This window comes from Calonectris borealis, chromosome 2 (assembly GCF_964195595.1).
Source record: "Calonectris borealis chromosome 2, bCalBor7.hap1.2, whole genome shotgun sequence".
In the NCBI taxonomy this organism is placed as follows: Eukaryota; Metazoa; Chordata; class Aves; order Procellariiformes; family Procellariidae; genus Calonectris; species Calonectris borealis.
Window position 1 is genome coordinate 102,690,685 of NC_134313.1, and position 27,310 is coordinate 102,717,994.

The window sequence follows — 27,310 nt, forward strand, 5'->3', positions numbered from 1 at the left end:
TAAGACTGGAAAAATCTTACCTTGAAGCTCTGAGTTAGAATGTGATATTTATATCTGAACACTTACAAAGTTTGGAAGATTGATTTATCCAGATTTCTGATGTAATCATGCAAAACTTTTGTTTAGTTCATTATTCTGTTTCCTTCTGAACTGCTCACTGCAAGTTTCTGGTTATAAAAGGTAAATTTAAGAACACCAATGGTACTTGAAATTGAATGATAAAGAAACAGTGGGTCATCAGGTATTTCTGTCGTTATGTTTGGTTTGTGTTAATAATTTGTGTTCTGCTAAATTCACCAAGTTAATAGTTATGATCCTGAAGTATGTGGTGGGAAATCAGTTTATCAGTAGGGCCTTTGATTCAGATCTATGCCTGAAAATAGAGGAATATACTCAATAGGACTTCAGTGCTTAAAGCACATGCAGCATATTTTCTGTAGCTTTAGATATAGAAAGTAAGCAAAGAAAGGACTTCACAGTAGAAAGAGTTGTTTGTAACCTCCTCTTGCCTAGAAGGAGCTTTGAGTGTCCAGAACATACCTGAAACCTGTGACCACAATAACTAGGCTGTATTAGGGTTTCCAGATACGTAACGTGTGTTGTACGTGCATTTCTGATACGTATGACAAGCAATTTACTTTCTAAAGAATGCATGTTCTTTGATATTGAGGGACTGATGAGCATCTTTCTAAAAAAAAAGGGATGCAGTGGAATTATCAATAATGTTTTTGAGCTTACTTTCATGACTCTTACAGGGCATACAGGGACCTGTAGTGACAGTTGAAAAGTTCAGTTAATTAATGCCAGGAATTTTGTGTCCCATTAGTACAGAGCCAAGGGAAATGACTTTAAATGACAACAGTTGTGTTCTTAATCTTGAAAGATATCGACAGCAGGATTCTGCATGTTACTGTAAGATAGTGGGTTTGGGGTTGGTTGCGTGTTTTTTTGAGATCCTCTAGAAAGGAAAACACTTTTTAGATTTTAGGGTTTGGTTTTCACTTTTCATGCTTTGCAGCAAAATTTTCTTTTTTTAGGGCAAAAAAGAGAGGAAGACAAATAAAAACAACATTTTCACATAACTAGGGAATTTCCTCACTTGTGACTTTACAAACCAAACCTTTGTGGTTAAAAAAGGTAGTTTCTCATTCTTTACTATGTCTTTAACATAGGTAAATACAAGGTACTTATGCTTTTTTTTAATTGGTTCCTGCTGGCCTGCATTTTGTGGCTAGTTTTGTACACAATTTAAAAGTAGCTACTATCACGGGAAGAATCAATCCCTATTTGAAGGTTAAAAGCAACCCTTAAAAAAATCTACGTGTTGTTTAGTATGAATGCAAAGGGTAAAGAACAAAATCTTAAATTTTTAGATGTAATATTCCCTGTGTTTGTTTGGGATATAAATCTGGTTTTTTCCCTATCAAATGATTCTCAGCCTTACAACAGCTGGAACAAAATAACACTTTTGTAGCTAGGAATTCTAATAAATAGTTTATTACCTTCAAAAAGAATTCACAAAATGATCACATATTGAAGAGACTGTTATTCAGAAGATGCCAAATTTGAGAGGAGTGAGAAAGAATTAGCGTTTTTTCCTAAGTTGTAGGGTGAGTTATTTGTAAGAACTTGGCAGATTCAGAAACATGTTATGAAACTTGACTTTTATTGGTTTCTTATATCATAAATCTGTTTTCGAAGATTGAATGAAGTGTTTTGAACTAAGACATAAGCAGAATAATAGGCTTGTGGTACATAGCTTAGGTTCCAGCCTTTTTGCCATTTCTCATGTTTTAGAAGCATTTTATTATTGATAAGCAAAAAAATCACAGGTGACTACTAGGATGCTTCATATACACTATGTTTACAGTACTTTCTAAAACTTAAAAGAGAAGGAAAGTTTTCCTCATTTTATTACTTTATTTTACAGAATTTGTTCTACGCTGTTTCATTTTGAAAATACATTCTCGCTGAACATCTAAAATTATTGAGGGCATGGGCAAATGGTTCCATTTGAAATGGACACATAAAATTTGTATGGATGCATGGTGGCCTTTTCTTTACTCTTTCATTCATGAAGCCAGCTACCTCCGGCTTCCATTGAGAGCCAGGTTCACTGCACACAGCCTTGCCGTGCATCAAATTGTATGCCCTCCATTATCAGTATAGTTATTACTGTAATGTTTAGTTTACATACCTGAGATAGAGTAGATATTCCACTGAATAATGTAACCACTTCTCTTAGACATTTATGTAATAAGATCTTAGAAACTTTCAAAACTGCTTTCAAAAGTGATTTCATAGAGTTCAGGTTTTGCATGCCTGTTTGTCAGATGAAAGGTGTGTGTTGAGAGAGCGTTTTTTCTTCTTGCTCTAGAAATCAGTGCTTTTAAAAGGCGGGTACCTGAAAGTTAAAAGACACGGGGGTGTTTACCTTCTCTTTGAACAATCTAGGCCAACCTTGTAGAAATATATAGAGAAAATCTAGATGCATGACTAATATTGCTGATTAATGATCTGGAAAGAATTTGTAAATAGTTGCAACTTAACAATTATTAAATCTGGCAGCAGTATGTGTTGTCAGACAGAGTATCTATGTTGTCAAAGAAAACAGGAGAAATGGTCTGAGTGAGTCTGACTGGAGCGTGCAGAATGCACACGGCAGAAGAGCAGGCAGTGCAGCGCTCAGTGCCAGCCCATGTCCTGGATGCTCACTGCGTGGGGAGAAAGGGAAAACCTTAAGTGAAAACCTGGTTGTGTGTGTAATGTGGTTCTCTGTCCAAGTTCACTTATTTTTTGCAGGGTAAAGATCAACAGGCTGTATTGTACCATATTGCACACAATGTAGGTGCTGTTTTGTCTCAACTTTTAAAAATATTTAAACTTTCTTGCTAGACTGTATGTCCTTAATTGTGTAAATAATAAAAATGAAAGAAATGTGACAACCATAGTCTATTCCCCATCTCATGTTCCATTACCCTGCCAAGCCTCAATCAGGGTTTGGTTTGGCTTTGATTTGGGGGTTTGTTTGCATTTTGCTATTACCTTTACTTTGTTTTCTTTCTGACCTTTTGTATTTGTACAAAATGTATAACATCTTCTGCCTCTTTTCAAGCTGTCACTCTGTTTCTAGCTGCCCCCTGATTAATTCTATCCATTTTATAGCCAAACACTTTTAATTCCTGGAGTATTATCTCTGAAGTAACACAGGTGACATATTTCAGACCAGTATTGGAGCAGGTTTGCAAATGGCCAGCTACACCTTAATTAGCAAATGGCCAACTTTAAGGATACTCCAATTAGAGACGTTCTCATATTGGAATCTGAGAACTTATTTAACTCTGACAAGAAAGCAGCTAACCCTTGCCATCTTCTGAAATTGAAAACAGCCACTGTCTGATAGCACCGACTTTCACAACACTTTGCCTCTTAAATTTTCTCTTAATTGGATAACTAATATTATGTAGGGAATGTCACCCCTGTCTCAAAGGAAATGCAATCCCATAGCTTTCTTCTTATTTTTTTTAAAAACAAAACTGCTTCCAAATATTTTCACCTGTCCCTACTGTTTCAAACTGGGCCACTGCAACTCAGTATTGTTTGGGTTTCAAAAGTATTACTACTGATACTTACCCCATATATTAATTTAAAGGAGTTTTGTGTATTGTTTTCATAATGCTTGAAAGCTTTTTTCTTTTTGAATAACTCTTAGGAAATGGCGAAGATTCTCAATCATCCAAGAGTATATGCTTTTCTGCACATACCAGTCCAGTCAGCTTCTGACAGTGTGCTCATGGACATGAAAAGAGAATACTGCGTGGCAGACTTCAAACAAGTAGTGGATTTCCTTCAAGAAAAGTAAGTCTCCTAGTATTTGAGAAAATAACAGTGTTGGGTTTTTTTGCAACGTCGAGAACATGTGGCTGAAAACAATCACTTGCAACTTCATAATTAAGGTATGAAAAAGAATGAGCTTCTTTAAGCTTTCAAAGTCTTTGAGTTTTCTGTAAGCCCCTTGATGTGGTTTGCCCCTTTGCTTGAGCTTTTATAAGCATCTTAAATCTCTGCATGACATGCTTTTAATTTGTCAATATATTCCTAATCTTTTTCAAATAATACATTCTTAAATTATTTTTTATGCTTAAACTACTATATGTAGGCTGCTTGAAGTTAAAGTTATTGAAGTCTTCTTTAATGTGGCTTTTGAGCATCATATACTTTGTGTACTGGAGATGATCCAAATCCAGCAAATGTGAATGGGTTGATTGGTTTGTTTGTTGTTGTTGTTTTTTTCTTTTTTAATACGTATTTTACATCGTATAGCTGATGTACATGTACATCAGTATAGTAATACTCTAATCTTGCTTATGGGACTGATGATTTCTAGGATAATTTCAATATTATTTCCCGTAACAACAGAGCTAATTGTGAGAAATAAAAGTGTGTTTTGTAATGTATTACTTATGCTGACCTGAAGATGAAAGTTACATTCACCTGCAAAGCTTTTGTAACTACAAGTAATAATTTAACATCCAAGGAAGTCTTTTCTTAGCTTTTAAATTTTAATAGTGGCATATTTTGATGGATATTTCTGCACCGATTGTCCTAAAAATAGATGTCTAGAGAATTATTTCTGTCACCTTGTTTTGCTACTTTCTCTCTTTACCTGCTTTTTTTTTGTTTGTGTGCTTGTTTTAATGAATTAAGGGCAGTGGAGTTGCACCTTTGACACTTAAATTGCATTAAAATACTTGTACCTAAAAGAATCAAATTTTCATAATCATTTTGATAATCAATTTTTCATGATCATTGAAAAATCCAGCAGTCTAGCTATGTAAAACATGTCATGCAAGAGCTGCATGGGAATTATGATATGTGAGAAAGAAAAGCAAACTGCGACACAATGTAATCTAGTCTGCAAACTGCATGTGTAGTCTATAGGACATTCCTATGCAGCTAGGACAGCTGATGGAAATGGAGCTGCTTGTCTTCATACAGGTTGACTGGGCGTTAATTTTCTACCCTAAACAATGCACATGAATTCTTGGCACTTAATTTTCATGTGACTATGGGTCAGTGTTAGTTTTTAATTAACAGATATGTTGTATTCCCACGTATCTTAAGTGGGAACTGTGTCAGTTTATGTCTTAGTTGACTTGAAGCTGATTCATTATTCTCTTCAGTAGTTTTAGCATTGGCAGCTATTATCATAACAGCAGCTGGATTTTCGATAACCTAGTATAGCTGGCACATGTTGGGGCATATGGGAATTTATTAAATCATTCAGCTCTTGCACACAGAAAAGAGTGAATTACTTAATATCCAAATTTAAAACAGCTGGTTATTGAGTATATAGTAAGCTATGACATACGTCTTTTTCCACAGACTTTTTTGTAGTGAACTTAACGAGGAAGAAATAATTGGTTTGATGTCTTAATTTTAAATAATAATAAACTTTATTTATCCTGCTTATTAAGAAACTACCAAATTATCTACTAGTTCCTGTTAGAAAACAGTATCCAAATATTAAGATGGAAAATTCTTTGTAGCATATGGCAACAGGATGAGGAAGCTATGCAAGGCAGAGAAAATGTTTTGGATATTTGAACATGTGCACATCTGTAAAACTAATTCTTTTTTTTCTTTTGCACTTAAGAGCATAGTGTCTTCATTTGTAGTCTCTCCTCTTATGGCAACAGCCACCTATTACATTCTCATATAGATATTCCCATAAAGATCTCAGCGCAAAGTTTGCCAGGACTTAACATTGCTGCAGACAACTCCAGAGCCTAGAGCCAGAATAGCTAAAAATAAATATGTGTTTGAACTACTTTAATAGCCAAAAGGGATTATTTCCATCTTCCATTTATCAAAAAGGAAAACTAAAATGTAAGTAGAACCCCCTATATCTCCTTTCTCTATTCCTAGGGCCATAAAGTCATCTAGAAGCTTCCTTCGCAAAATGTACAGGGTCTTATTAGTAGATTTCAATTGGCGCCTTCGTCTCTAAAATGTGACATCTGCTCTGATAGTATCTTCACCTAAAACTCTATTAAACCGGTAATTGTATAGGCTGACCTGCTGTAAAGCCACACATCAAGGAATTATATGGTTATCAGTTAAGTGCTTAATAACTTGAGTTCAAACATCTAAGCAAATAAAAATGAAGTACAGAAAGTGAAAAATGAAGGGAAAAAGGAAAAGAATGAGCCATGTCATCTTTTTGGTTTTGGAACCCCAAAGATACCAAGTGATTCCTGACTCTGTCTTTTCTCAGTCAGGCCAACAAAACACTCTGAGACTTTTTGCCCCCAGAAGAAGGAGCAAATGCCTTTCCTTCCTCTGGAGAGCCAGGAGTGATTGCAGAGGTATCTCCTTCTGAGGGTGGGGATTTATTCATATCCTGCTGAGCACAGAATGCCTTACAGAGAAGCTAGAGTTCTCCAAAGCAATTACTTTTTGTGCTGAAATTCACTTTTTAAAAGAATGGAGCATTCTAGACCCTCTGAGACTGAAGTTAGACATGTCACTTTTTTCTTCTCTTTGAGGACTCTTTCTTCAGGCAGAAACCCTAGAAATGAACTTTAAAAATGAATATTAATGTTTTAGTGCAGTCTTTTGATATGCAATACTTTGGTTTTTAGAGCCACTCTCACCAGCCAGGTGACAACATTTTTGGTTTATTATGAAGATCAATAGCAAAATGTATAGAATATAAAGCCAGAAACACAAATCCATTAGACTGAAAAACCGAACTACAGAAGTCTTGTTTTATACTTTTTTAGAAATTCCTTCTTTGATATTTTGCACTTTTTTGCACTGAAATTTCAGTAAATTCAAGTATTCAGAAAAATACTGTTGTGCAGTTGGTAGGTCGGTAGCTGATCTATAGATATATTATGTGTGTATATGTATTTACTGAGGCTTTATTTGTAAACTGTACTAGAGAGCAACAGCATAAAGGAAATGAGGATGCACTGATTAATTTAGAAAGTAGTCCTGAACAACTTTTACATAGTCTGTAGGCACTAGGGACTAGTGCCCTAGTCTGTAGTCTTTAGGGACTAATACAGGAGTCTGGAGGGACTATTCCAAGACTGATTCATTAGATGAATATTAATTTCAATGTGTTTGCAACTAAATACAGCAGCTTTAGAAATTACTGCTTAGTAAATTTAATCGAGAGACCAATTTAGTCTTATACCAGAAAGTCTTTAATTGTGGTGTCATATCAAAATGTGAGTTGTCTTTCAAGTGATCTCAACTTCCAAGATTCAGCATAAATTATATTTCTGAAAGGTGATGATTGTAGTTGCAAAAAGAGCAAGACTGCTTTAATTATCTTGAAGTTTTGAAACTTAATCCCCTGGAATTTACTTTTGCTGATAAAAGCAAACAATTGGAATATATTTTAGTTAAAGAAACCTGAGATCTGAATGTAATATTCTGTAATTGCTTGAATAATCAGCAATGTGAATATATACCCATTAAAAAATCCTTAGACTAGTAATGTGTTTTCCAAATTTCTTGTTTGCTGTTGTTGACCATACTACATTCTCTTACCTTTCTGGTTTGGAAAGCGATTATGATATTCATCAAAGTTTATGTTAATCTTTCCATATTAATGCTGCTTGATAAGATAAAACCAAAATCTAGATGAATAAAAAAAGTAGAGAAATTTAGAGCTGGGCTGAAACACAATACCTTTCTGTTATGGGAAATAGCATAATGCTGAGGAAAAGCTGGATTTGCCTCACAGTTTGTTTTTGCTTGTCTTCTGAGATAGGAGCGTAGTATTAATTGTGGGTGGCTGCTGCTGTTCACATGAGATTGTCTCATAATTCATACTGGAAACATCTGAGCTTTCCAGTGTCATCTGAAAGCCAGCAAACTTGGGCTGCCAGAGGGCAGAGCCGCAGCTCTGTCAGGCAGAAAGTTCTGTTCTTTTTTGCACTATTTCCTCTCTTCTCTAATAAAATCAGGCTTACTAGTAAGCCTGTTCTAGCCTCCATTACTTTTAGTGGTAATCAAATATCGATTTTTCAACATAAGTAGTTACATAATTACACGCAGTTGGAAAAAGAAAATACAGGACCAAAAGTGAATGAGGGTGGTGGAAAACAAATCGCAAGCTTGGGAGGAGATTAATCACGCAGGTGTAAACTCGAATCTTAGTCACCCAGCAATTACAGACAACTGCTGAACGTCTGAAGAAACTGGAGGTATTGTCCAAATTGAGAGAAGGTGTTATACAGTCCTTTGGGACAGCTGGCTTCAGGGAGGATCCCTTCTTCCCTGTTGCTCCCTGTTGGAGTTAAGCCAATAAATGGTAGCTTCAGCAGCTTTCTAGGCCACCTCTTAATTCTGTTTTAAAGGATTTTGGGGGATTCAGCAGTGACTGTCTCGTGTTTCTTTCGATCTGCCCTGACTTTTGTCTCTTCTGTTGCAGTGGCAGCCAGGCTGCATCTGCTTGGATGTTTAGACAGGCTGCTTCAGGGTAAAATAGCGTGGCTGGGAGCAAAGTGGACTCAGCTGCTGTCTCCTCTTAATCATGCTGTATATGCATGTTAGTTTTAGTTTTTACAACAATATTTGAGTTGTCTGAATGAAACTTTTCATAGTCCGCTTTCTCAATATAATTTTGTCCAGTATGTTTCAGTATGGCTGCTCTTGTCTTTCTGAGCAATTTCACAAGCAGCAATTTGTTTCCCAGGTTCTAGTCTTCTGTTGTTCTTATTCTGGGCATCGTAACACATACCATAAAAGCTTATGTGGGTAATCAGCTGTTTAACATTGTCTCTGTCTGTATTTCTTGTGCAAGCGAGTACTTTGCCATCCAGAAGTCTTCCGCTTGAAAATTTTCTCTATTTTCTAATAGCTAATTTCTGACTGAAATAATGAACAAGGAAGAAATATCTTCCCAAAAGCTTGTTTCTAAATACTATTATTTGGATGATCAAGAAAATTCTGAACACTATAAATAATTTGTAACTGTAAATAATTTTCTTCTGAAAGATGTCCATATAGTAAGCTTCTGAATATTATTAAGTCCACATTGAAAGATAAATGGCTAAAAGACACGTCATCAAATTTGCAGCTATTCCAGACAACCTGGAGTTTTGAAACTATCTGAGGCCTTGTGGCAGTGGTATTGTCTTTATCACATTATCGTGCCAGTTATTGAAACTAGAATTTGAAGGCAACGAATAGAATGATTTTAAAATAACTGTTTACTGTTTTTACATACATTTTTCTACTCCCTTTCAAAATGCAGGTAATTATGAAGTAGACTATAACAGCTCCCTCACTTCTTTTACAGCATGAATGTGTTTAATTGTCTTTTTGAAAATGCACTTTTGTTTCTCAGAGAGAGACATCGTTGAGCTCATTTTGTAGATGTGCAAATCGTGCCCTAAGAAACCATGACGAGTCTTTCAGATTTAGGCTTTTTTGAATGGGTTTTAGTACATCTGCTCTGTCAGTCTAACTACTGCAAATGCAAATGTCATCTGTTTAAAATCCTTATGACGTTTTCTGCTAAGAAATTGCTGAGTGTATTTGGTACTTATCTGTAATTTTATACCTCAGTCTCTAGACTCTTCTCTTTACCCTGTTTTTTATCTGCACTTGGAGTCTGAACTAATCAATTTACCAAATGTGTTTCTATTTTTTTGGTGTTTTAAATGAATTGAGTGTTTGTAAAAAGTATTGAATTAGCACCAAAAACGAAAATGTGGGTTTTTTTCACCAGACGCAGCACAAAAGTAGATTCAGGTTTGTGTCCAGACTTCACCCTAGTGATCAGTGGTGTAGTCTTTGATGGACTGCAAGCTCCTTTTATCACAGGATTAGTCGTCTTTAGGTGTCGTGAAATTTAAATTTGGGCTTACATAAAGCAGTTGCTAAATTTATAAGTCTTTCTGCCTTGTGTTTGATTCACAAGGTCATGTAAAGAGATACAAGTAGGTGAGAAGTTTCAAAGGAGCTGAACACTTGCAGATCCCTTAATTTCATTAGGATATTCTGAATATTTAGTGTTCAACTACCTAATTTTAAAAAACTATGTTTTTCTTTGTTACTGAGTGGGGAGGGACAAACACTAGGCATTCCAGGATAGCTTTTTTTTTACTGTAACATGACTTCAACCAAGCTGAATGTCGTTTTAGGAGGGCAATCTTTCCATTTTGGCTTGTACAGCACTTCTTTGCCCTTTTCTCAGCAAATGCTACTCTACCCTTATTTTCTAACAAGCAAATATACTGAGGAGATTTCCTGGAGGAGGAATGCAAGGAGGGAAGGAAGGTCACTTACAAATATCTGCATCTTTTTAATCTCCTGTCTTCGCTGTTCTAAAGGTTGTTGAATCAGATTTCACTTAGTTCATGAAGAAACCTCTTACTGCCATGGTTCGCATAATTAGATCTGTTGCCACTTTATAAATTAGTAGTCACCATTTTATAGCATAGTCTTTCATACCAAATACATCAAGGATATTAGGGTTTTCTGGGCTGTAGGCTCTTAGTTATTCTGTTGCTTGTATGTCAGTATGGTGGCTGCCAGAAGTGCATGCTTTTTTCTACTTCTGGTGGTCCCATGCCTTGTAAAGTGCGACTGTTAAACTCTTTCTGTAACAGTGCTGGGGGAAAACATCATTTGCTGGAAGGTGAACTAAAAACTACAGCTGAAGTTGGGGTAATGTAAAAATTGCATTAGACTTGTTGTGGTTGTTATTTGTCGAACTTTATTAGAGGCACTTCAGAAAAAAAATGTTAATAGCGAGTTAGCAGTGGGTCATCTGTGTGAACAACAGGAATGTTTGTCAAGTTCACTTTACAGCCTGCACTTTCTTATACGTGTGTATAGATAAGGAAATTATTAAAGTGTCTGGCTGTGTGACTGTAAAAACCCAGCCTCATCTATGTTAATTCTACTTGGCAGAAGTCTTCTGAAAACACACAGAGTACAGCCAAAGTTTTAATGGCAGTGATCTCTAGAAGTTCAGGTTTACTTTTTTTAGAATCCTAAAGAGCAACAAAAACCATTTGCCCTGAAATAGTGTGATGTTTTCTTACTGGGAATACCATTTTGTGTCTTACTACACAGGGAGTTATTTACTCTAAAGAGTACACAAATAATGGTGTAACAGATTCTCTGAAGTTTGGAGAATGTTTTCATAAAACTACTGTTACTTACCTTTTTATTTAGTCATGTACCAACAAGAAGAGTTTGGAATAAAGCCTGTGTAGTATATTCACACTAGAGTCTGTGCTTAATAACTGTAATTAAGATAAAAGACAAGTTTTTATTCCCATAAGTTATTCTTTTTTTAAAACAAATAGCTGATGTTTCACTATTATGCTCATCCTTGCTTACCTCTTCCTTCCAATTGTTTCTTTCAACCAAATGAATTCTGTTTTAAATGAGATTGTAAAATGCATGGGCCTAGGACTGTTCCATAAGGAATGCGATTAAGAGTCAACTTGGAGGACTATAAGACATGTTCTGGTATGATTATAACTAATTAGGGGTAGTACAAAAATGAGAAAGACAGACCTGGGTTGAAAAAATATCTCTTTGATATGTGTGGCAAAATAATGATAAAAGCCCATGGGGGTATCTCTTCGACCATTCGCAGTGCTCCTTTTTCAGAAGCTGTTTTTGTTAAAGAGGATCATACCTTGTTTGAGCGGGAGACTTGGAGTTCCAATGCATGACATGGTAACAGTACCCTTTGTAACAAAGGGGTATTTGTTTTCTGTATATGCATATCCTACAGCTACGGTATGTTACCCAAATTCACAGTAAGAGTATGGTTGCAATCCCCATTTTCCTGTGGCTTACTCTGTTTCTGGTACATCTGTGAGACTGTTGTTCATGTGCTGATCACACTTAGCCTGAGGATGTACACATGCAAATACTGAAATCCAAACTGAGTCATGCAATGTGATGTTAACATAAAGTAATTCTAAAGTTACAGACCACTTTGAAGATTAGATGGCACTAAATGTAACTTCAACCTATTTATTTTTGGGGAAGGTACTGTTTAGGAAACTATGATTTCAAAATTTCTATATGCTCCATAATTTTTGATGTGAAGTATCTTCACCTTCTAGAGCAATTCAGTTCTGTGTACTGTCCTGATTAAGCAGGATGTGCATGGTGTTCCTGTTTCATAGAATTTTCTTCTAAATAATACACATATTTTTCTGGAGATAGAGAATCATTATGAGAGGTGGGGTTTTTTTTTCTGGCTCTTCTGCTGCTGTTCCACTCCCATAGATATGTGTAGAAACTGGAGGATGAAGCCTGGGAAATAAAGTGCCCAGGATGAGCACAGCTTGCTGAATGCTTAATGGGCACGCAGGGCATTCGCACTTCGGATGCTTTGAGATCACAACACGGGGATGTTCTGCTTTGGCCAAAGTTTGGAGGAATAATTTTTGGAATGGTTGCTGGAGAGAGAAGATATGCCCTCTTATTAAATGTAAAAATTACTTAGTCTTATTACTATACTTGTCATAGAAGATGGCTTACTTTTTTTACTAAATATAACTAGTAAAGTTGTTTGGAGTTATACTTTCTGTATGTCGTTATGGTTAGGCTTTCCTTTTTCTGGGCAGTCTTATCTGCAGTTTTCTTCTGCAAAATCCTAATGGGAGTACTGTTAGATGATAGAGTAGGAATTAGGAATGTGCATCCAATTCCCAGTTTCTTAAGTGTAGCAAGATGGTACCTTTTTTTCCTTTTTCCTTCTCCCCCTGAGGGCATGTGAATGTGGTTTTTTTGGAAGTAATGATATAAAATCTGTAGTAAGGTGAAAAGGAAGGAATTGTAAGCATCATGTAGTATTAGAAATGAGTCTTCTTAAAACATTTAATGTTTATGATTTTTAAAAGCTTGGTTTACTTACTGAGATACTATATTACTCTAGTATTTTAAAACAAAATAACTGAAATCACTTCTTTGATTTTTTCTGTATAAATATTATCGTGTTTCAACATCTGAGTCAGAACTTAGAATGGAATTGGGGAGGGATTCTAATTTTAAAGCAGTAATAACTTTAATTCATGTTTGTTTGCTTAATAACAGATTAATTTGACATGTAATTCTCAGTTTTAATTTGCCTCTGAGTTTTTAAGCATATCCAAACATATGTTAAGATACTTAAGTATTTATTGTGTTAACATATTAGTACACATACAAATCCAAGACGCTTCATGTGTACACCTTATAGTGCTCAGATGTGAAAATTCTGATGATGGTATTAAATTTTCAGATTTGATACATTAAAAAAAATTAAGTATTTGTTCATTTACATATGTACATTTTTCTGATTTTCAACATAGTACTAGGTAATAAATGAATTTTGTAAGCCGTATTGTTTTGATCATATAGAACAATATGGCACAAAAGAATTTTTGATGAAGGTGGTAATTGGCCAGCTGATAAGCACTGATTGAAGTTACATATTGTAGAATCATAGAATCATTTAGGTTGGAAAAGACCTTTAAGATCATCAAGTCCAACCATTAACCTAACAGTGCCAAGTCCACCACTAAACCACGTCCCTAACTGCCACATCTACACATCTTTTAAATACTTCCAGGGATGGTGACTCAACCACTTCCCTGGGCAGCCTGTTCCAAGGCCTGACAACCCTTTCGGTGAAGAAATTTTTCCTAATATCCAATCTAAACCTCCCTTGGTGCAACTTGAGGCCATTTCCTCTCGTCCTATCACTTGTTACTTGGCAGAAGAGACCAACACCCACCTCGCTACAATCTCCTTTCAGGTAGTTGTAGAGAGCGATAAGAATCATAGAATCATAGAATTATTAAGGTTGGAAAAGACCTCCAAGATCATCGAGTCCAACCATCAACCCAACACCACCATACCCACTACACCATGTCCCTAAGCACCTCATCTACACGTCTTTTAAATACTTCCAGGGATGGTGACTCAACCACTTCCCTGGGCAGCCTGTTCCAAGGCCTGACCACTCTTTCAGTAAAGAAATTTCTCCTGATGTCCAGCCTAAACCTCCCTTGGCGCAACTTGAGGCCATTTCCTCTCATCCTATCGCTTGTTACTTGGGAGAAGAGACCAACACCCACCTCGCTACAACCTCTTTTCAGGTAGTTGTAGAGCACAATGAGGTCTCCCCTCAGCCTCCTCTTCTGCAGACTAAACAACCCCAGTTCCCTCAGCCACTCCTCATAAGACTTGTGCTCCAGGCCCTTCACCAGCTTCGTTGCCCTTCTCTGGACACGCACCAGCACCTCCACGTCCTTCTTGTAGTGAGGGGCCCAAAACTGAACACAGTATTCGAGGTGCGGCCTCACCAGTGCCGAGTACAGGGGCACGATCACCTCCCTGCTCCTGCTGGCCACACTATTTCTGATACAGGCCAGGATGCTATGGGCCTTCTTGGCCACCTGGGCACACTGCCGGCCCACGTTCAGCCGGCTGTCAACCAGCACCCCAGGTCCTTTTCCTCTGGGCAGCTTTCCAGCCACTCTTCCCCAAGCCTGTAGCATTGCATGGGGTTGTTGTGGCCGAAGTGCAGGACCCGGCACTTGGCCTTGTTGAATCTCATACAATTGGCCTCAGCCCATCGATCCCGCCTGTCCAGGTCCCTCTGCAGAGCCTTCCTACCCTCGAGCAGATCAACACTCCCGCCCAACTTGGTGTCGTCTGCAAACTGACTGAGGGAGCACTCGATCCCCTCATCCAGATCATTGATAAAGATATTGAACAGGACCGGCCCCAGTACTGAGCCCTGGGGAACACCGCTCGTGACCGGCCACCAACTGGATTTAACTCCGTTCATCACAACTCTCTGGGCTTGGCCGTCCAGCCAGTTTTTTACCCAGCGAAGAGTGCACCTGTCTAGGCCCACGTTCAGCCGGCTGTCAACCAGCACCCCCAGGTCCTTTTCCTCTGGGCAGCTTTCCAGCCACTCTTCCCCAAACTTGGAGAATGCTGTGGGAAACAGTGTCAAAGGCTTTACTGAAGTCCAGGTAGACCACATCCACAGCCTTTCCCTTGTCCACTAAGCGGTTCACCTTGTCATAGAAGGAGATCAGGTTAGTCAAGCAGGACCTGCCTTTCATAAACCCATGCTGACTGGGCCTGATCACCTGGTTGTCCTGTACGTGCTGCATGATGGCACTCAAGATGATCTGCTCCATAACCTCCCCCGGCACTGAGGTCAGACTGACAGGCCTGTCGTTCCGTGGATCCTCCTTCCGGCCCTTCTTGTAGATGGGTGTCACATTTGCTAACCTCCAATCAGCTGGGACCTCCCCGGTTAGCCAGGACTGCTGATAAAGGATTGAAAGTGGCTTGGTGAGCACTTCTGCCAGCTCCCTCAGTACCCTTGGGTGGATCCCATCCGGCCCCACAGACTTGTCTGTGTCTAAGTGGTGTAGCAGGTCGCTAACCATTTCCCATTTGTGTCAAGCTTTCAGGGAAAATATGTTGGAAAGAATGATTGAAGAAAGAAGAAATGCAATACTTCTGTAGCTGATCAGTACCTTTAATGGTTATTTCCTTTAACGCTAAAATGCTTAAATGAAGACAACTAGTAAGTGGAAATACGCAAAAGTTGTTAAACCTCTTTAAAAGTGTAGCTATACAATTAAAACACCATTGCATGCAAAAGACACGATAATTCTGCTGCCCGGAAGTTTTCTGTATACATTCATTTGGGGACTATGATACACATTACTTCAGGGAAGCTCAATTTTGTTTTCATGTGCATCTTATATTGGTCTGTAGATTGTACTCATGAGTTGATGATTCACCTCTTTATCATGAGAATGAAATTTATAGTTGTAAACTACTTTTTTATTTCATGGCCAAGTAATCGCAAACCCGGCATTTTAAAAGCTTTGTGCATAAGAGTAGTGTCTCTTCATAGCAGATGAAATTTTATTTTCCAGAACTGAATCGCTTTTCTTTTGCACTTGGAATTTTTTTGTCTTTATTTTTTGCTGCTCATCGTGATGTAGAACTCTCATTTTATTTAGTAGGAGAAATTGCCACAATACAGCTGTTAAATTACTTTGTAACAGGAAGACAATATTGCAAATATGGTCGTATGTAAAGGCACAAGAAGCAATGTAAATTCTTCTCAATCCACATACGATGAAATTGTGATTCAGATGCAAGTTCAAGCTGGAAAATAAGTTACTGTGTCCAAACGCCTTATGCATAGGATAATATAAAGCTAGAGTGTCTCCATTTCTTCTTAAATCTGGAGAAGATATTTATTGGCAAAACCCAGAGGTCATAGAAATTAGTTGTCTTCTGGCTTGCTGTGTCAGATGCCTCCCTGCTTGGCCTTCAAATGAGCCATGACCCTTAGCAGGAGGGGTGACTTCTGAGATCATAAAGCGATTCCATACAGACTCGCAGTCAGCTCTGGGGTAATAACTTTTGGACATTGCTAACCCCGACAGATTTGAATCAGTCTCCTACAAAAAGCTTCGTATTAAAAAAAAATACCGATCTCTCTGAACTATTTATCTCCATTGAAGGATTTTTGTTAAGTCAAATTTCAACGTAAGCATTTGATAGCCTTCAACTTATTTACAGAAGGGGTAGACACCACCGTGTCTGAAAAATGGGCCGTGTGGTTGTTTGTAGCTCTACTGTTGAATCTCTGTGTGTGTGTATGTCCCACACACAGTAACTAGTCACAGCTATTTTTTAGCCCTAGTGCTTGGTAAGAGGAGAGAGATCAACTGGCTGTTTCCAAGAGTCTGCAGAGAGAGAGACAGACAGACGGCCTATGGGTTCAGGTTTGAACAATAGACTGGCATGATTTCTCTGCAGTAGTGGGATGGCCGCTCCTACACTGTTGACTTACGTTTTTGGGAGTACTTGACTCAGATACTCAATCCTAAAAATTGCAAAGACAGCCAGCTGAACTCTGAACTGTGGCCAGCAAACTATTTTTCCATGTAGCATATTCTCTTAGACCTCCCCCACCTCTGTTAGACCATATACCTAGAAACACTGGTTATAACACTGAACACTTAAAGAACCAGACTTCTGTTTCATTTCACCTACGTCTGTCATTTATTGTGTGCCCGCATACTTTGGAATGGAGGAGAATAAAACACGTGCTTTGCTTAGTCGTGTTAATTTCAGTTTGTAATTCTGCGATTGTTGATGTTGATTGTAAAATCCTGGGAAAAAAACGTAGCAGTAGAGGTTCCTCTTTTTTAATGGTATGATAATTTTAAATGTTTGTTGTTTCAAAATCAGAGCAAGGAAATAGAGTTGCTGTTAAAACTCCTCTTAATCTTTGCTTCCTTCCTGTTTCCTTACCTACTTGATATCTTCCTTTAAATAGTTCTTGTAGTACTAGGTTGTAACCACTGCGTAGTGTAATGTGTTTTACAGTCAGATAAGAATGATGGCTTGGGAGTTTTGCCACAGCATTGTATCAGCTACTGGGGTCTGGATATGAATTTGAGTCTGAAGCTTACTTTCACCGTAGTTTATTATGATCTTAGGTGATAATTAAATAGATGTGAGAATAGGTGAGAGAACACAGGAAAATTGCAATTTAAATACTCCTAAGTGGAAAATGCAGATTTTTTTTTTTTCCTGTGGCTGAATTTAGTAAGTACAATAGATATGCCTTAATTTTGTGTGTGTCAGTGTATAAAATGAACATTGTGGATGTAGCAGTGCATTGTAATTTAAATGTTGTGGTAGAGAAGTTTTCTTTAACCAATATAATTATCAGCAGAAATATGTTTAAAATCATTTGTAAATGAAACCCTGTAGGGTAAGGAACTAAACTAAATTTTGGGCATGATTTTGTAACTTTTACCAGCATTATACTTGAGTGCATGCAATGTTATGGATTCGCTTCATTTTAGTTAAACTTCTAAATATTTGACTGTGGTCACAAATCATGAATTTAAACACAGCAGTAATATTAACTGTGCCTCAAGTTCTTCTAAGACTAGAAGAAGGGGAGCATGTTTTGGAAATCTGATTCTCAATGCAGAAGCTCTTACAATAAAACTGTAAAAGCTGTTTTGAAATGTTAAAGTGTATTTAAATCACTAAAATAGATATTACTTAAAATGATTTTCTGTATCTTTCAAACAAGAGGAGACATTTTCTAGCCCTAATTTGCAGAGCACTGTTTTATAGTGCAAGCACTGTTCCAGCATTGACAACCTCGTGTAATTGAAGCCAAATATCTTTGTGAGTCATTCCACTTCCTAATCAGTGTTGTTCACACATGCTGTGGAACAGGGAAACAAAGTTTAAAATATTTGGCTTTTTAATTTTATTTATTTATATGGTTTCTTTATACATTTTAACTTGTACCCATGCATACTGCTATCATCTTCCCTTAGTTTTTATGTTAGGGCCTGCAGAACTATATGTATGTACCTGAGAGACTGTTGAGAGTTAAGGTTTATATCACATAGCAGAAGGTAATTTTAACCTTGTATTCTCCCATGGGTGTATGCCTGTGATCCCTGGACAGTTAACATTAATTAAAAATTAGCAGGGAGCAATAGTGCTTCCCCTGGAGGATCATTTTTAGCACAAATTTAAGATGAAAGAAAATGAGAAGCTGTGTTACTGCCACTAATTTGGATTATTTCCTTACCTCCTTATGATGGTAAATGATCATCAAATACTTGTTAAACTCCTGAACAAAACTATTACAAGATTTGTTGGCATTTTTTTGATATTAACTACTTTGAATTGTTATGCTGAAATTTAATTATTTTCATATCTTTTACAGGTGACTTTGTATTAACGACTCTCAGCACATATCATCTAAACAGAATATAGGTTAAACTTTACTGTTTAATTTTCCATATTTTTTGTCTGTCCTAAGAAGCAGGACATTTCTAAATCTGAATACAAGCTAATTTAGAAACAGGATTGTTCCTCCATTCAGTACTTGTCTAATTCAGCCCATCTGCTCTAAAAATGGTAACAGCTCATACCTACCAGCTACCTACCAGTGTTATATCAACTTTTCTGTATATTAGATTCAGTTTTTAACTTGAAGCAGGGTGACTATATATAAATAATAAGACATTTAAAAAATTGGAGCTACGGGCATAAAAACAATTCATGCAATTGAAACAGTTCCCAAACTATGCAAATAAGAAATACAGATATATGGAAAATGTTACATGTAGTGAAGAGAAGTTTACATGTGTGGCTTAATTCAAACTCCAGTGGACACAGTAAACAAAAGTTATAAAGAATGATGTAGTTTTACTGTTAGTAACTGAATTTTTGTACATTTGCCTTTCCAGATCACTCTAGATTTACGACATAGAGTATGTCCTTTCTGCAGGAAAAAAGTCCTTATTGCCATTTATCATAACCTACTTTGTACTTTGGTGAACAGAATAGCTAGTGTTTTGCCAGAGTATTTCAGAGTGCTATACAAAGAGAATGTCTGAGTTGTCTGATCTTTGTCTTAAAAAATGTTAAAATTTGATAATAAGATTGGACATGTTAGCATGTGTTAAGATATACGTTCCTGATTGGTTTGTGTCTTAAATATTCTATGGAATTACGTGGTAATAAGCCATAACATGATTTTGTGCTGTTGGCTACCTAAGATCACTTAGTCATACTTTCTACAGAATGCAAAATTATTTGAGGTATTTTGAGGGCTTTCATCATTACGAGAATAGCAGAAGCTGAAGTCTTTCTTTTAACATATGTTTTCACAAAATACAGCTTTTACTTGACAGTATTAAAGTGAAGTATGGTAATTATCACATTAAGTGAGATAATCTTTTCATGTTTTCATTAATAATGCAAATAAACATTTTTTTCCCAAGGAAAATGTTCAGCTAATTCTTTAGAAAAAAAAATTGTTTCATTGATTGGACTAAATGTGCATTCAAACTATGATTATGTTTATGCAACAATAGTGGCTGGAGATTTTTTGTTCTTTTTTGTAAAGTAGCATCTGTAGGGGATATGCTCCAAGCCTTCTATCCCTTACATAGAGTTTGCACAGAAATTAATTGTTCTTTCAATTTCACTTCTGGTTAAGTTAGAGCATTCTGCTTTCACTTGTTAACTCTGTCACAAAAAACTTGTTTCACATTCACTTTAAATCCTCTTCTAATACTTTTGATTAATTCTTTTTATTAGTTTACCCTTTCATTTTTGAAGTTCTAGCCTGAGGTTTGTCCTCTGGCAGGCTGGATTTTTTTCCTCAAAACAAGAATGTGATTTCTGACCGGTGTGATTTGACTTTTCCTGTTTGCCTCAAAGTGCTTTTTTTTTCATTTTCCGGTGGACATTCCTTTATAAATAAATAAACTGTCTTTACCTTCTGAGAGAAAAACACATTGCATCTAAATATCCTATCTTTCTGATGATTGAGCTCTAAGCCAGAAACTCGCAATGGCATCTTCAGAGTATTTAATTCCTAAATTCAGTGTATTTTTTCGACAAGGAAATCACTTGCAGTCCAAGTTCTCAATTACTCCAGTAGCACCTACATTGGCTCCACAGAAAGCCAAACTTGAGGGCTTTGGTGAGGCACAATCCCAAAGTACAAGAGTGTGTGTTCTCCTTATGCAGCTTTCTACCAAGTTCCTGAGACTTGAAGAATGCCCAAAGAAATGTTTTTGCAATGGGAAATGGTATCTTTGCAAGTTTGATAGATACTCATAGCCCATGGCTACACTGAGATCCCATTGTTGGACACTACAGGCTGCCATAGTTAATGCAAAATTACCTTTTTCACCAGAACAAGTTTGTTCGGGAATTATTAGCCGTGATTCTGGTGCTTAGGATTTTAAAATCTTGCACTGTTCTATCCACCTGTCCACAAGTACAATGGGTCTTAGGCCTTTCAGTATCTTTTGGGAGCTCAATGCCATCCTTGTCTGTGAAGATAGCTTATTCTTTAGCTGGAAGGAAAAAGGGGATTTGTGCTCTGATGGTTGATTCTTCTTTTGTTGTTGTTTTCCATAAGGGTGAGGTAGCCCATGTAGCATTTCTGAAGTCCTTTTCCAAGGTGATTTCCAACTTTCAATTATTTTAGAAAAGTCAATGTCCCTTGCTTTTTTTCTTAAACCTCAGGCTTTCCTTTACAGATGCTTATTTTGTATCCTGCCTGCATTTCACCTTCTGTGTGTTAAAGGAGAACCCTAAAGAGCAATCCCTGAACTCAGAGAGGTTAGCAGACTCCTCAGAGTCTCACAGTAAGTGAAAGGAATGTTACGACGGGAATCATGAATAGGGATCACCTGCTTCTTTAACAGCTCCTTCAGTTAGACCTTACGCAACTATGCTCTGCATCATACTTTTGTATTTTTTATATGCAAAGTGGACGCTTGAAGCTTCACTTACATCTTTGCTAAGTGCTACCCTATTGAGGAGGCTGCCTAGGAGAAAGCTGCATTTGCCATAGCTCTCCTTCAGTCTCTTGGTTCATTTAGAGACTCGATGTGCCTTTTTTCAGACTTTCCATATTCTTGGATTATCTACAGTGACTGCAGGCAGTCCAGCTGAAGAAGAGAGATTATTTACTTACCCATAACTGTTTTTACTTTCAGGTATGCTATCTACACATTTAACCCTTCAATTTAGCTGTGTTTCTCAGAGTTAAGTCTAATCTGTGGATTCTGTCTTTGAGGGGAACTGAGTCACCCCTGTTACTACGTGAACTACTGGCCGAAAGTGGCGGGCCTGAAGGATGTTCCTTTGGATACTGCTGTCATAATAAACATCCTAGTTGAGAGTGCTTGCGTATACCACTGTGTGATTAGATGTAGATAACTCATCTTCTCTGAAGTGGAGTATAGGTAGATAACTGGTCTTTGTCTTCACCCTAGAACATGGCTGCTTTGTTATTTTCTGTTAACACCTATCCAAAGGCCAAAGAGATTGTATTTTTTTTTTTTCTGAATATTCAGTTTTCCCCTAAAGGACAAAAGATTAACATTTAAGCCTATTTTTAGGCTGGAAACTGAGGTATCTTCTACAAGAAAACACAGATGTCCTAGAAATTGAGAACTGTAAAATGAAATAAATATTTTCAAATTATGTTCTTTTCTGCTAAGGTAAAACCCTATAAAAACCTTTAGTGAGGTGCTTAAAACTACTCTGTCCTCTACTTATCTTAGTTGTAAACCCAATCTACTGAAATCCCTGCAATTTCAGTACTGGCACTGAAACTGTGGGAAGGGAGGTGTTGTGAATTATAAAGGCTTACAATAGATCACAGAGAATGAAATATTTTCCATTAATGGACTCAAAAGTTACATCAATAAATAATTTCTAAAGTTACTCAGTTTTTTCTGCCTATTTAAAACATGTCTGTACCTCCCACCCACATGCAATATGCATTTTCAGAATGCTGGTGCATAGATGCAGCTTTGCATTAGTTGCTCAATATTCTCTACATAACAAATGAGCTTAAATTGTCTGAGATACAGCTTTTTTCATCTTCAATGATCCTAATTTGCCACTTCCTTTTAACCTCCTTTTGTACCATATCTTCTGTTTTTCTCAAAGTTGAAAAGCCAGTGTCCATGTTAGGCCCACCAAGTTATACCCAGACACTTGATTTCAGCTTGAGAATTTACAGTGTTTGCACCAATGTTGTGAACAGTCCATGTTTCTGCCTAAGAATTCTTCACGTCTCATGTTGGCATTGCAGAGCCTAAAGGGTACCATTGTGCCTGGCAGGCATTTGGCAGGCTTTCCAGGTTCTTTAACTGATACCCAGAGGCCATTGTGGAACATTCTGTGATTTGATAAAATTGATTGCGGTGATATGGTCTGAACACTCCTCTTTCCACTGAATTGATTTGATTCCATTTTTGTGTTCTACTTCCTCTGTATCATAGTATGCATATTTTATAAAATTATTCATTACATTTAAGTAGACTTTAACGAGGAGAGTTCATGGTAACTATTAAATTCAAACTTGTCTTCAGCTTGCAAAATTGAGTGTATATATAACCATCTCATTCCTTTCATCTGAAACATTTTTCAGGTCTTTCAGTATTGATTTAGTTTAATTCTGCAGCTTAAGCCTGCTCCAGTAGTAACGAGTGAGAAGTTTGTCAGCATCTGGTTTGGGGAGGTTTTTTCCCCCCTGCAAATCGTAATATGATTCTCTGATTAGAATGTTGGGAACTTCAAAAATGGCATTTGTTTAATCTCTGTCAGTCTCGCTATCAAGGTACTCTGTCTTTGTTTCTATAATTGTCTCTTTAGTAATAAAAGTTTTCCATTTTTTCCTTTATCAGAACTATTACATTTGACATCACTGATGTCCCCTTACAATGATGTTTTTAGAGGTTTCCAATTCTGTTCCATCTCTTCTATAAGATTTCATGACTATTGCTTTTTTGACTTTTACCAACTCTTTGGGGATTTCCTAAAGTTTATCATTTTCCTCAATGTAAGACTGATACCAGTTCTTGAGCAGTTGCCTTGCTCCATGCTGATTCTCATTTCCTTTTCAATAGTAATCATCCTGCCTAATCTTCTAATTGTGGGAGCCTCAGAGACTCTGTTTGGGTTGTGTGACTTCATGTGCCAGGTCTTTCCGTCTTGCCAAGACACAGGAAAATGTGTTTCCCTTAATCTTCAGATATTACTCCTGTGCTTTGAATCAAGTTGGTAAACCCAATGCATAGTGACCCTATCTCTTATCTAATTACATATATTCATATATGGGAAAATACGTTATTCTTCTCAGCTACATCTTTATTCATCTTCCACTGCTATTAAATTTACCTGAAACCTTATTCCCTAAATACAATTTTCATACATTACCTATTCCAATGTTAATGGTTTAGTGATGCCAAAGAGCTGTGTTGCCATAATTGGAATGCTGTCATATCTTTGAATTCTTCATAAAACATATTTTTGATTTTGTCTTTGATGTTTCTTCAGTGATAACAGTATATTGTTGATTTTGTGCTAGTTCTCTTTTAACGTTCAGTAGTACATTTGTTCACCGATAGGTCAAATCAGGTAACTGCTCACAATGTCAAATTTCCGTAATTATTTCTCCACAGTATGAGTTTGCTAACTTTAAAAGATTCATTTTCTGCCTATTTTACTTCTTTAAAATGTGGTAACACATTTACACTGTGTCTGCTCCACTGTGTAATGGAGGACATCTGACACATAAAAGCCCAAAACATTTCAGGTCCCCACCTTCCAATCTTCTGTTTGAATAGCTGGGGTGGTTTGATTTAACGTTTCCAAACTTCTAAATCTTATTTGGACTTCATGAATAGCTTTGCTTTTTGTGGGATAAAAAATAGTAAGCTGACATCTCTCTTCATATTGATGTGCAGTATTCCTCTTAAGTTTGTGTGAAATGTTTTGGATTGTCCCGTTTAGGGAGTCTACCTTTAGGCAGCAAAGCTACTGCTCAAATGACTTTGAGAGTTGTGGCTGTGTACAATCTGTCAAAGCCAGAGTCCTTCAAAAAAAGGCACCTGAACTTACACATGTTTGAGTCCTTTGTTTTATTTAAAGTTTTTGACCATGACAGGATATACTGTTGTCCCAATAACGACACTGTAAACCAGGCTCACTGTAATTTTTAAGGCATCTGCAACTTAGTGACGCACTGAAAGTGAAGTAGTTCACTGAACTGAACAGAGAGAAATGGGTAAGAGCATCCCTGAGGCAACAGCGTCTATTGAATTTGTATTGGTTTAACTTTGTCATTGACAAACTAACAGTCTACATTTAAAATATCATCTTTTCTCTTCCTGATTTTGCTTATGATGTCCTGTATGTGTACTTCTGTGTGCATCTGAACATTATTCTTCAAAACTTTTCAGGGAATTCATACATTAATTACTTCCATTGACCCCAAAGTAATAAACTGATTTTGCCTTTTACAAAGAAATGTTCTTAATTTACTGACAATTCCAGAAAAAGGAAACTGTTTCCAAAGTGTTAAGAACAAAAAGTGTGTGAGAACTTGGAAAGAGGCCATCTTTCTGAAAGGTGAACTAGGAGATTTTAGAGCTGTTTTCCTGGTAATTTTGCTTTTTCTGCCCAGTGTCCGCAACTGCATAGCAGAGTAAGCCTGTTCCTCCATGTGGAAGTGAAGCCACAACATTTTGCTCCAAATTATGTTTTACTAACTGATACATAAATTAGTATTTTATTGTTATGGGCCGATCCTGTGTATTTAAGGGAGTCTTTTATATTCTGAACTCACCTGCTGTTTGGATGTACCTGAGAACAAAACAGATACTTCTCACAGTCATTCCACTACCTTCCAATTAGCTGAGTGAGCTGTGCTTGCTCATAAAGATTGATACTGCTTCTGCTGTGATTTCTTTGAATATCATGAATAAGATGAGACAGAGTGATCTACAGACAGTATTTGTTCTGTGCTATCACTCCAGTGATGCCCATTAACTTAACAGTCATGCCCAGCTCTTTCTGTGTATCGTTCCAATTATTTTTTTTACACGAATGAATAATTCTTTATACACACTTACTTTGGAAAATTTGCTTCATAATTTCTTTAAACTAATTCTTGCAAGGTAAATTCTCTGTTTCCCAATGATCCAAGTTATACTGCATTATGTTGATTTGGAACATAATATATGTTATCTTATCACACTTTCATTAGTAAAGCACACTGTATTTCTTTGAAGTTAAGCTCATGGGTTTTGACTTAATAAGGAAATAGCGTTGCTTGTGAGTCTGAAATGTTACCTCTGAAAATTTAATTCTGAAGCCGTATAGGGTTGTGTTTCGAGGACGTCACAGTGCTTGTGTCATGCTTTGTTCTGAAGTTTTAAGACCATATTTTCACATTTGCTAGTGTAGCATGGAGTAAAACTGAAAAACTTTGAAGTTACGTGATAGGAGCTTTGAATCTTTATGGGGTGGGGAGGTTGTATATGTGGAATTTTGAGCCAAATACTACACTTACTCTTAGAACTGAGAAATTTATTATTATTATTTAGATTTGCTTTTTATGCTGCTCACAGAAGCAGTAGTTCCCTATACAACCTTTTTCCATATGGTCATATACAAATATTGCTCCTTAAGGAAAAAAAAAAAAGGCTTAGAGCAGTTATAGTAAAAGTTTTTGACCTACCAGATCTTCCTTTTATAAAGCCATAAATCTCAAGCCTATCTGGAAACATTGTCTAGTCCCTTACATCCTCTATGCAGCTGTTAGTTCTGAAGGCTATCTGGAGCACAGGTATTAGGTCGCAGTTATTAACATCTCTGAATAGGGATGCAGAATTATAGCTATCATAACATCACTATCCAAAATGCTGTTCTGTTTTGATATTTTTCTATTCTGTTCTTCATTTCAAAATCCATTCTCTTAAATATCAAATTAACTTTGTACACCATTAGTCTTTGCTTCCACATTCAGACATTCAAAGCCTGTTGTTTTCAGAGGTAGTAATGTCCTACTCTTGTAAGTAGAAATCATCTCTGAAAATTAGAACGTTTGCATTTCATGAGGGATACTGCCTCTGAAAAAATTCACATTTAGGAACGTGTAGTAATGTACAGCAAAAACTGTCTGGTGTAAAGCTGCAGCACTTTTTAGTTACAGTAAGAATTGTGTTTTAAATGTCTCTGGCTAGCATTCAGGAAAACTGCTTATGGCTGCTAAAACCTTGACCCAGCTGACCTGCCTGCTGCTCTCTCTCTCTTTAATCTGTAGTTCTGATTTTTAATTACAACACCACCTGTAAGTACCGTGTCGATAAAGATGTAGCGTGTAAGCTGCTGTGTTTTGGATGATCAACTGGTGTGGTATAAGTTGTATTTCATTAAGTACTTTGAAAACGGAGTGGAAATTACATTAAATTTAGTGCACGTCATGCATGTGTTGTTAACTGCTGTTTCCTTCACTACCTCGATCCTTCCCATGTAGATGTTTGCAACTGGAAAACTTTTTATGTGATGATTTCTCACAAAGGAATAGGACCAAAAAAAGTCCAGCCAAATTGTTTGTATAGCTTGTCATATGAGAGAACTATGTCTCTTTTAAATGTCAGCTGTTTTGGGGTAACTCTTTCGAGCTGAGCATGTTTTCCTCAAAATCTGGTTTGCTTTTATGTCTGTCTTGCCAGGAGCCATTCTCCTCTCTTTCTCTCTGCTGCAGAAGTTCTTAATATAAATGATCTTGAACCAAAACCTTGCAATAAAACATCTGGCCCAATGACAATTTTAGTTCTTCATTTTCTTCCTTGATCCATTCTTGGTTCTGCTTCAGGTAGAAATCTTAAATTCTCTGTTAAAGTCTTGCAAGTTGTCATACTACTAC

At 36.9% G+C, this 27,310-nt stretch overlaps 1 protein-coding gene across 13 annotated transcripts in view; it reads left to right on the top strand.

Annotated features, from left to right (window-relative positions):
• CDKAL1 (CDKAL1 threonylcarbamoyladenosine tRNA methylthiotransferase) overlaps positions 1 to 27,310 on the top strand; it is a 434,025-nt gene that overhangs the window by 278,125 nt on the left and 128,590 nt on the right. For all 13 annotated transcript variants that reach the window (XM_075142821.1, XM_075142824.1, XM_075142820.1 and 10 more), the window contains one exon: positions 3,713 to 3,858. In XM_075142821.1, coding sequence (XP_074998922.1) covers positions 3,713 to 3,858 — 146 coding nt within the window. The remainder of the gene's footprint in view (positions 1 to 3,712; positions 3,859 to 27,310) is intronic.